This window comes from Humulus lupulus, chromosome X, assembly GCF_963169125.1.
Source record: "Humulus lupulus chromosome X, drHumLupu1.1, whole genome shotgun sequence".
Taxonomy (NCBI): Eukaryota; Viridiplantae; Streptophyta; class Magnoliopsida; order Rosales; family Cannabaceae; genus Humulus; species Humulus lupulus.
In genome coordinates, this window is record NC_084802.1 from 162,224,240 (window position 1) to 162,235,153 (window position 10,914).

The 10,914-nt window shown below is 36.9% G+C and overlaps 1 protein-coding gene across 2 annotated transcripts; it reads right to left on the reverse strand.

Annotated features, from left to right (window-relative positions):
- Positions 1-1,844: 1,844 nt before the first annotated feature.
- Positions 1,845-9,533, reverse strand: LOC133806967 (transcriptional corepressor LEUNIG). Of its 2 annotated transcripts, none has more exons than XM_062245062.1 (18): positions 9,263-9,533; positions 8,656-8,753; positions 8,425-8,534; positions 7,830-8,195; positions 7,631-7,722; positions 7,266-7,344; positions 7,112-7,193; positions 6,795-6,844; positions 6,298-6,606; positions 6,003-6,200; positions 5,317-5,559; positions 5,094-5,211; positions 4,176-4,285; positions 3,867-4,016; positions 3,259-3,414; positions 3,011-3,127; positions 2,465-2,671; positions 1,845-2,236 (listed from the first exon to the last, which is right to left on the reverse strand). In XM_062245062.1, the coding sequence occupies exons 1-18, from the start codon at positions 9,292-9,294 to the stop codon at positions 2,093-2,095; spliced, it is 2,661 nt and encodes an 886-aa protein (XP_062101046.1). In that variant the 5' UTR covers positions 9,295-9,533; the 3' UTR covers positions 1,845-2,092. The 2 variants fall into 2 exon arrangements, with proteins under 2 accessions (XP_062101046.1, XP_062101045.1); XM_062245061.1 differs by having other exon boundaries at positions 5,094-5,238.
- Positions 9,534-10,914: the final 1,381 nt, after the last annotated feature.

The window sequence follows — 10,914 nt, forward strand, 5'->3', positions numbered from 1 at the left end:
TTGTCAAGGGTACGAACTCAACACCACTAATCGAGGCTCACCAAAAGTTGTCAGATGATCCTCTGGTTGTCCATACCCACAGTGACTGACACCTGGCATCGACCACAGGTCCGAGGACCAGAATCCTGGACCTAAAAGATGGGCGAGTGAGGAGAGCCTCATGGGACTTGGCCTCACCTGGAGACATCCTCACCTCGAGGATAGGCCTCGGGGCATGGCCTCACTCAAAGGCATTCATGACTTGGAGATTAGCTCAAGACGTGGCCCCACCCGGATACATCCTCACCTCTAGGACAACCCTCGGGTCGTGGCCTCACTTGAAGGCATCCACGACATGGCCGGACTGGATTTCCTGGAAGAGCCCACACTCCGAGAACACGGACAGCAACCACAAAATCATTAATTAAGCTTATTCCTACACACTTTAAGATAACAAATTAAATCCACATAAAAACTTGAGGTAAACACACCAAATCAAGATAAAAGAATTATAAATGAGTATAAAATATGCACTCATCAATGATCATGTATTAAAATACACAACAAATCATAATAAAACACAGATAAATTTGGTCCACACACTACCAGCAACGACCTCACTTTTTTCCATCTTATATCACTCGAACTAGGGGTGCTGCACAAATCAAATTTGTTGGGTTTGGGGTTTTTAGATTTCGATTTTTCATATTCAGATTACAGAATAAGACTACCAAACCCGTCAGAAATATTTCAGACTACCGGATTCCGAATCGAATATGGACAGATTTTGGATTTTGCTATGATTGGGTCAACCACCAAAGGAACCAAAAAAATAAAGCAAGCCTCACATGTGGCCAAGATACAGGCACACCACATCAACAACTTCAAGAACCATCAACGTCGGCGGAAGGAGAGAAAGGAAGGAGACCAGTGAGAACGAGAGAGAGAGAGCAATGAGTCTAGTAGGAGACTCGAACCTGTGTCTGACCCCTAAAGGGAACGAGCTCCAAGCGAGAGAGAGATGGATGAGGGTCCAGCTAGAGTGAAGGTATGAGCGTAGAGGGAAAGAGACTTGTCGGAGAGAGGTAGTCTGGCTGTGAGTGAGTGGTGGTTGGGGGGAAGTGGGACTGAATGAGAAAGGGAAGGGTGATGGTTGCATGGGAGAATGAGAGAAGAGATTTTAGGGTTAGGGTTGGAGAAAATGATGTTTCATATGGGTTAGGTTATTATATATGATTGGCTAGGCTAAACTATCATATAACTGTATAATATTTTGGTGTATATTTTAGCATTATTCTATTATATATATATATAGCATGTATATATATATAACTGCAATTCAGTTTTGCAGGATTAAACCCGAAATTCAAAAATCATTGAATTAGATACCGAATTCAATCAAAAATATATTCTAATCAAGGGGGAAAATTCAAAACGTCATTCTGGCTTCGGGCTTCAGATTTTGGGCAGACAGGCTGGGTTTTGCAGGCTTAACCTGAACGTTCAATTCCACTCCCCAATCAAAATATCTTGACCATCCACAAGTTCTTGTTTTCTTTTCGCTGAGTCAAACATTTATGTCATCGTCAGACTTGAACATTGCGTTGATCCATTTCCACTCACAAATTGATCGTGGATTTAGAATTCCTCACCAAAAAAATTAACTAGAATCTTTATTATCTCAAGTCCCTTTAAATGAAGTTCATCTCCACATCTTTTTACATCAACTTATTTTGATATCCAAACAGTAGAATCTATTCCTCCAAACTTTTTTTTTACCCTATCCCAGTTAAAATCCACAATCCAAACACATCCTAAAAGTATACAAATAAGTAGTTCAAAACACCAAATATAAAAAATTGGAGGATAAAGAAAAGTCCAGATTTTTTTAAATTAATTGAGTAAGTAAATACAAGATTGCAAAAACAGAAATACAAATATAACAAGAAGAGAAATAATATTACTGTGTTGGCCAAAGTTCAGATGTTAAATACAGCTTTAAAAAAAAATTCGAATATCGAAAAATCGAGGCAAAAACAAACTACTACATCCAATTTCATTGAACCTGAGAAGCTAATCCTGTATGGTTAATCTGGGAGGGCAGGAACTCGTCTCACTTCCAGAGCTTGACAAACTTATCGTGACTGGCTGAAGCTACCAATCCTGTGAGAGGTGATACGGCCAAGGCTGCAATAAGTCCTTCATGAGCTGATATCGTCATTGTCTTGTTTTCCATCATGTTCCATAGCTCCAAGGACTGCAACAATTGCTTTATTGTTAGCATGAAACAACTTGTAGTGAAACTAGTAAAACCTCGACCACCCAGACCTCCTAACCAGGGATGGATTGGCAAAACTCAGCAGTCTAGATACCGACATTGCTTAAAGTTTTGAATTTCACTATACAGTTCAAATATAAACAATGTTTACCAAGAATCTCTGTTTAAAACTATACAAGAGATTAAAATTCCAACAGAAATGCATACCTGGTAACAGCCTACAACTAACAGTGAAGGATATGTAGGATGGAAAACACAGGAGTGAAATTTATTTCCGCTGCAGCTCAACTCATGAACACATTCCCCTTCGTTTCCTGATCCAAGCGACCATACTCTGACAGAGTCCTCACTCACCGATGCAAGTAACTCACCAGAAGGATCCCAGCACACAGAATGGACTGGCTTAGTATGCCCCTGCATTATAAAATCATGATCCAAGATAACATAAAAAAGGAAGAAGTCTACCAACTCTCCCCTGCTGTGAAAGAACTTAAATATTAAATTTATATGTATTTTCTCAGACCTTTTTTTATAGTTAGGTTTACACTACACAATCAGATGCCCATCTTGTGGAATAACATCATTATTTTTCCTCACTATCTATAGTACTCAATCATTGTTTAACACGTGGAATAAAAAGTTAATATCATAATTAATTGTAAGTTTTATTTTTTCATTATTTTTTTGGTAATAAGATTTCACATGCCAAAGCTCACTCTTCTTTATATTAATATTATGAATGAAAGGTTAAACCTGTAGTGAATTCCGACAAACTTGAGTCTCCACATCCAGTATAGATACAAGGTTATCTGCAGCTGCAGCAAGGAACCTCCCAAAACGGGGTTGGAATCTCATCTGTGCCGTACCACCCTAATAAGATAATACGATAAACATAAGTAAAATCATCTAAAACCACCACAAACCTACTCTGTTACAAGGGAGGAAACATTGAAAAAGAACAAGATAATACTCCAATAACATAAACACTATATAGTATATACCTTGAACACTCTAGCACAACTGCCATTGTTAATACTCCAATAACGTATCTCACCATCGCTATCACAAGAGCTGAGAAGATCTTCTTTATTTGGGTGGAAGTCCAATGACATTACAGTGTTGGAATGTCCCATAAAGGTGCGTAGTGAATAACCAGGCTGCATCCAAGACAGAAAAATTAGCAATCAAACACTCATGATTTATTTACACCTTCAAATTACAGGGGGAAAAAGTTCCACTATTAACTACACCCATCACTTGAGACCTTTTGAGAAAAGAAAAATTCAATTGGATGTACTAATTTAGCAAGACAAAATACAAAGTGAAAAAACCTTCCACCATAGTTAATATAGCTAAATTCACATTTTATCCATCACTGTGTTAACCCTGATACACATCCTTGGACCTGAACCTAATCCCATTTGTTTAAAAATAAATACAAAAGGAATGACCAAAAAACCTTGGCACATCATATGCAGCAGAAATTTCTTAATATTTTGGAATACATAGAAAAAGGCACTTAGAAAGAAAAAGAAAATGTTACAAAGTATTCTTGATAAAAAATAGTAAGTTCGAACATTATGACTCAGATAAGAATTGGTGAACTTACATTGTCAGCATCCCAAACCCGAACAGTTTTATCAAATGAGGATGTAGCAAGACGTGACATGCTTGGACTGAAACGAACATCAGTAATCAAAGCTGAATGTTCCTCAAGTGAAGTTTTTGACTTTAATGAATCAGTGTACCATAATACAGCCTGCATTATTCATCAACCACAGTATCTAATCAGGAAAAATAGTTCATCATTCAAACATAAAGAAGTTTCAGGTTAACATTTCACAAAAAAATTAATTAGTATGCAGCACCATTACATTAGCTCCACAGCACATACAACTTTAGAGACTAATTCACTCACCTTTTTATCATGCCCACCACTAGCAAGCAGTTTTCCATCAGATGAGAAGTGACAACATATAACTTTGCTTGTGCTAGCTCTAACAGAATTTACTTCTGCAAATGTGAACCCTGGAAGTAAAATACAGTCACATCCAGTCAACAGACTAGAAGTAAGCTCATGCCTCTCTCCTTTAGAGTTAATTACACAAGGTGACAAGGGGCCCCAAAACTTACTAAGCATAGCAAGTAAATTCTCATTGTCTAGAAAGTAAATATAACAAGAGCAAACAGATAGCAAGATTGATTGGAAAAACTTTATTGTAAAGAGGACAAACAATTCACATATTAAAGGAAAAGACAATGTGAGGTTATTGGATGCACAATTAATTAGAATACTTTTAGCTCCTGGTTTCTTTGTGGAAATGGCAAACCCATTTTGGGAATTTCTGGAACTAGTAATCAATTAATTCGTACTTGTTTAATGTTGAACTGGGAACAAGACAACAAAAGTTATTCTAGCGAAGAAGCCCCTGTTTACTTTGTTGAAGTAAGTACAACTAGTTTGATTCGCGATTTCCTAAGAATCAACTTAGCGAATCCCAATATTTGGTATATCAGAAAAAGAAATGATCCGTTAGGTTCAAGATTTGTTAGGTTCAGGATTGTTCTCTGATAATAGGTCAGATTGTACCAATCTATTTTATTCTATTAATTCCAAGGAAAAGATTCAACAATCACTTGGACAAAATCAAGGAACTATTCATACGTTGTTGAATACCAATGCCTTATATTTTCTGGTGTAATGTATCAATTTCATTATCAACCCAAAATTCCTCATGGAAAAAAACAAACAAAATTGGCATCTTAAGTAATAAATAATTTCATCACAAAGATCGCAGAAAAAAAAAGTACTGGTCAAAATAGCCTTTATGCACACCTTTGCTGACATCCATACAACGACCAGCAGCATCTCTGGGGTCTGTATCATCATGGGATAAAAAAGACTCCACATTGTCCTCAAGGGATCCATCATCTACAAATCGATCCATATCAGCCTGCAATTCAAGATCTTTATCATCCCACTGCCAAAACGGAATACCAATGAGAATACATGCAACTGTCAATTCCTTTTTATAAAAGGATAGGAAAAACGCACTCACCAACTGATTTGATGGTGATGTAAGAGTACCAGTACCATCAGCTGCAAATATGAAAGGCTTTGAAGAACTACCACTATGGGTCAATGCAGGCATTGAAATCACATCCCCAGGTGTGTGAGTTGAGGGTGTTGAGGGAGCTGAACTTGGTGAAGGTCCAGCTGTATTTGCTGTTCCTGAGCTATTTGCAGGACCCGAAGATGACACTGGCTGCTTTCGCTTTCTACCAGTCTGGTTTTTTGAACCCTTATAACATAATTATACAACAATGTTAGAGATTTGAATAAGTATAATACTCATCATAATGATGCAGCATAATGACTCGAAAAGTGATATTTTTTACACAAGCCTCTTTGCCAAAGTGATATTTTAAATAGCCACTTTCACCAATGATTCATAGATTACTAAATCGACAGTTAACTTTGTTTCAACCTACTGGTGCATTCCACCCACTAAGGCAGACAGCTAGAAAACTAATTGTTGTTTTAACAACTACACTAAGACAGCAGCTTCACTTGAAGTTAGAGGCTTTCATTTATAGAGATAAAACAGGCTATATGAAGATTGTGAATTTATCAAACAAATTAATGCACATATATTGATGCAGAAAGGTATCATAAAAGAAGATATATGAAGATGGCTAAGCATAATTGCAGACTTATGTAGGAGAGAATTAAAAGAAAACTGACCTGGTCATTTCCTCGAAAGGAGTTTGATATACCATCCATGGTGACACTGCCAGTGCCACCCATTTTATCTTGGTGTGGATTGTGATTTGAACTTTGTGACTGCTGATTTGAAAGAGGATGTTGCTGTAGCTGCTGTGCCGGTGTACTGTTCTGTTGTTGTTGTTGCTGTTGCTGCTGCTGTAGTTGAGCCATTTTTAACTTCAAACAAGAAAGTTGAAAAATCAAGATGGTAACATTTGGAAGAGGCGGTTGAAACACAAATAGCAACAGACGAAGAAAGAGCAACAGCACAAACCTTAATCAGCATATCCGTATCTCCACGAGGCAAAACAGGACCCCCACTACCTTGAAGTGGGGATCCAACATTGGGAACCACATCTCCAACAGAATTCGAAAGGCCATCCTTTACAAGACCCAAATTTCGGTTACTCAAAAGCATTCTAAGTCTTCTATTTTCATCACTAGCAGATGGTGAGGACAAATTTTGTTGTGCAAGCATAAGTTGGTGTTGTGGTGTCAACATCTGAAGCTGATGAAAGGGTTGAGGAGCCTGCATAAAAGGCTTTTGTTGCTGGAGAAACCCAGTTCGAATATGATCCAGACCCTAGAAAAGAAGCAACCAAAATATAGTGAAAGTATATTTAAAAACTTCTTTCCTCAAGGTCAGGCATATTTTTGAAGGAGAATACTACAACACTAGACTGTATTCATGGATTCAATGCACGCCATTACTAATTGTGTTGCAAAAAGGGATGGCAACTAAAAAAACTAGTTATAACGTATAAAACTTACTGTGAGAGGCCATCCTTTTAAAGTCAAATTGTTTCCTCCTTGATTTGACCCTGAAACAATAAACCATACAAGTTAGATCTAATGATCATATCAAATATTTTTAAACTTTCTAGAAGTGATGTATTCCTAAAGTTTTAATATGATAATAATCATAATGCAGTATTTTTAGAATTTCTAGAAATGATGTATTCCTAAAGTTTTAGCATGATAATAGGACTGCAAAATAGAGTATGTAGATGCCAAAGTACCAAAATGTGAAAATTAAAATTAAAAGGAATGTCACCATAACAATGGACAAAGTACTTAAACGAGAATACCAGGAATTCCTATTAATGATCCTTCTTGACCAGCACCGCGGGGGTTCAAAACTGGATTAATATCAGGCTTTATGTCCTGAATCTAAATTAAAACAATACAAAGGTTAGGCCAAGCAAGTTACAAGTATAAGACAGAAGGAAAAGGAATCCATACCGGGGTGGACCCTGGCAATTGTTGATTTCGAGCTTGAACTTGAGGAGACAGCCCTCCAGTTGAACCATGCAATACTTGCCTGAAAAATAAAAAGTTAATGGTAATTAAATAAATGTTAATATTAAGATTAAATACCAGTAGCTAAATTCCGCTTAACTTAATGAGTAGTTATCTGAACAACAATTATGACAAATAATTTCCTCTAGTTGCATGTTGCCCACTCATGCTCTTTATAATGTGTCCCATAATTCTTAATTTTAAAGAGTTTAATTCACATCAATAAGAATCATAAATAAACTAAACTTAAGGACACACTGAATCAATTTAATACATAACAAATGTGACTTAAAGAATAAAAAAATCACCCTGATGGCTGGCTGGATGCTGCAGCTGACTTTAATATGGAGGTCTGACTTGTTGGATCCAAAAGTTGGCCCACACTCTCACCAAACCTTTGCTGTTAAAAATATTAATAAATACATTAACAAGAAAGAAAAATCCTAGCTGGTTAAAATCTTTACATTGTCAAAAACTTCAAAAAAAAATCACCAATTATATACCTACCTTCATAGCTGCATCATCTAAAGGATCTCTTTGAGGAGGCAGCTTTAATCGCTCCTCGTACATCTTTGTGGCCAAGGCATTTGCTGTTCCGGGATTTTGTCGCATGAGAGGATCATTTCCAACAAGTCCATTTGTAGTACCATTTAAAAGGTGGCTCCCTTCTCTTCGCTGCTGTTGTGGTGGTGCCTGCTGCTGCGGCTGTTGCTGCTGTTGTTGCTGTTGCTGTTGCTGAGCATGAGCATGCCTCTGCATCAGAAGTTGTTGCATTTGCATGTGCTGCTGCTGCTGTTGTTGGTGTTGTGGTTGTTGTGGCTGTTGTTGTTGATGCTGCTGTTGTTGCTGTTCCCTTGCTTTAATCAACTGCGTCTGCCATTTCGTTAAATCAATGAGGTTCAATAGATACTATCTAATTAGTTTTTCAGACAATAATTTGAAGGACAACCTTCTAAAAAAAAGACATCGAGTGAATATTTTGAGTCACCAAATCGGTGCACAAGTGACTTATTGTGCAAAGTTTTCAGTCCGTAGTAACTTTGCATCCATGGACGTAGTGAATTAAGTGTAGGATTGTGCAAGTACATATTCTACAACGAACCTCAATATAAGACGCAGCAACTTCTGAATGCTTCTCATTGGTTCTAGCAATAAATATGTCCCAGAATACAGACCACCATTCAAAGAGAAAGCCTCCAGGAGCATCAATAGCTGTTAACCAACGCCCCACAAATCCAAACCAATCAAAACCAAAGAAAATATACTATATCCTGAAAGAAAAGATCTAGGCACCCTTTCCAGCACATTCAACTTTAGTCTTTAATATACTTACCAACAGGATCCGAGGATACTTTCCCTTCAGCTTGGAATGCTTGAGCAGAAGCCTTTAAATCCCTCTTTACTAAATAATCGTGGATGTACACATCTAACCTGTTAGTTCGGAGTGGAAGAGAAGATTGTATCAGTCATGCAAAATAGTATAAAAAAAAAGTTAGTTTTTTAGCAAAGACTACATATCAGTATAAAATTATTCCAAAAAAAAGAAAATTTAAAAAGGCATTAAAAAAACATTTAGAATCAAAATAGCATCATAGACAATAATACCAAGTTCCTAAAATACCAGATGAGGTAATGCTAGTACAACCTAAATAATATTACGTTACTAAAACTACTGTACAATTCAAAAAACAAACAAAAAAACCCTAGGACACCATAGATAGAACATTCAATGGAAAATGATACAGCACAACACTTGGACCCCATAAAGGGAACAAAAAAAATGAAGAAATGAAACAGAAAACAAGAAAAGACCCAGAAACCCAAGAACCCAAATCAAGCCGAAAACAATAAAAGAAGGCATTAAATGGGAAGAAAATGAAACCCACACAAGAGACATTAACAGAAAGAGAAGAAACCAAATAATATGAAGAAGAACTCACATTTTATCCGCCTCCCAGTTAGTCTGAGACATATTGTTCAGAACAAGTCCTCAAATAATAATGCCAGATGCTGAGGCAATGGCTTGTTCTACTTCTTTTCAGCTCTGAAAAGACCAGAGCCCGAACAGGAAACTTGTAAACCTTCGTTATTTTACAGAAAATAAAATCCCGTAGAGGAAAGAAAAACTAAGTGGGAGAGAGAAACACAGAAAGAGAGATAACCTCTGTGTAACACATTGAAGCAAAGCCTCTAATTTTAGCGTATCAAAATACATAAACACATCAAATGTATACATATATATTTACAATTCTTGGGGCTTGACTTTAAACCTGCTGGTGGGCTCTCTCGTAGTTGTTTCTTGATCCGTAAATAGTTTTCGGTGCCATTTTTTTTTTTTTTTATGATGTATATTGTAGTTGTTTAGAGCATCCTGCAAATTTTCAGAAAATTCTGAATAGTTTACAGTACTAAAAACTAGGTTCAAACATATTATTTTCCACGCGCATAAAAAAAATTAGTCACGCGTGCAACAACATGTTTGAACCTAGTTTTCGGTCCTGTAAACTATTCGGAATTTTCTGAAAATTTGCAGGATGCTCTAAATAGCTACAATATACACGGCCATAAAAAAAATCGCGTCAAAAACTACTCACGGGTCAAGAACACTGAGAGCCCTACCGGTAGGGCTTAAAGTAAAACATCTATACGAGAATCCCCCTAAGAGGGTGTTGCTCATGTGTAGCCCCTTAAAACGTATACACCTGTGGAGACTGTGTTTTTGCACCATTTGATCAAATGAAGGGTTGTGATTTCTCTCAGAACTATTCTCTCTCTCTTTCTCTTTCAAAACGTGCAGCTCAGAATTATTCTCTCTCTCTCTCTCTCTCTCTCTCACAAGTCACTACAAGCTTTCTCTCTCTATTTCTCCCCATCTTCGTCTCTCTCCCATTTCTTTGGTTGTTCTCCTCATTTTCTTCCCTCTCTACAACTTTTGTCGGACCCGTTTTAGAGCTCAACCGGAATTACTTTCTTTTGGAAGTGAACCAAAAAAGTTTGAGTTTTTAGAAGATGAAGCTAACAGAGAGGCAGAAGGAAAGACAAGCTTTTTCGTATCTGGGTCATTCGTTTCATCCATTTTTGGTGATTTTGGGAGGTGGGTTATGAAGATTTTGGCTTAAATTATTGTTAGCTCTCTTTGTAATGCAAGGACTGTCTTTGCCTGTTTATGGATTGAACCCATTACTAATCCATTGATTCTCTCCAAGCTTTTGATATCTTCTTACTAATTAGAGAGCTCTGCAAAAGTTTTGATATTCTTGTAAAGTTCTCAGCTTTGAAAACTAAGATACTTTCTTTTGGCTTTCAAAACGTGCCATTTCTCTGGTTGTTCTGTAGATCAATGGAAAATAGATCAATTGAATGGCTGATTTTACTATATCGGTAACCCTCTTTTTTGCTATGGCTTTTTTAGTAACATGGACAATACTTTTATACTTGGAATGTGCAATATACAAACCCAAATTATGGAGCGTCGACTTGACACTTTATAGTATATCAGAAGAAATTAAAGAATTAGCAAAAGCTTCATCACTTAGAGTGTTGAGGTGAGAATTGAGATCCGTTGTTCATTTCATTTTTCTTACGATGCTCT

Bases quoted from the DNA above. Each gene is read 5' to 3' on its own strand.
- LOC133806967 (XM_062245061.1), bottom strand. From the start codon at position 9,294: ATGTCTCAGACTAACTGGGAGGCGGATAAAAT. The intron at 8,535-8,655 runs GTAAGTATATTA...GTTGGTTAACAG, and splicing joins AGTATCCTCGGATCCTGTTG to CTATTGATGCTCCTGGAGGC. The intron at 4,286-5,093 runs GTGTGCATAAAG...TTTTACTTCCAG, and splicing joins TTGTATGGATGTCAGCAAAG to GGTTCACATTTGCAGAAGTA.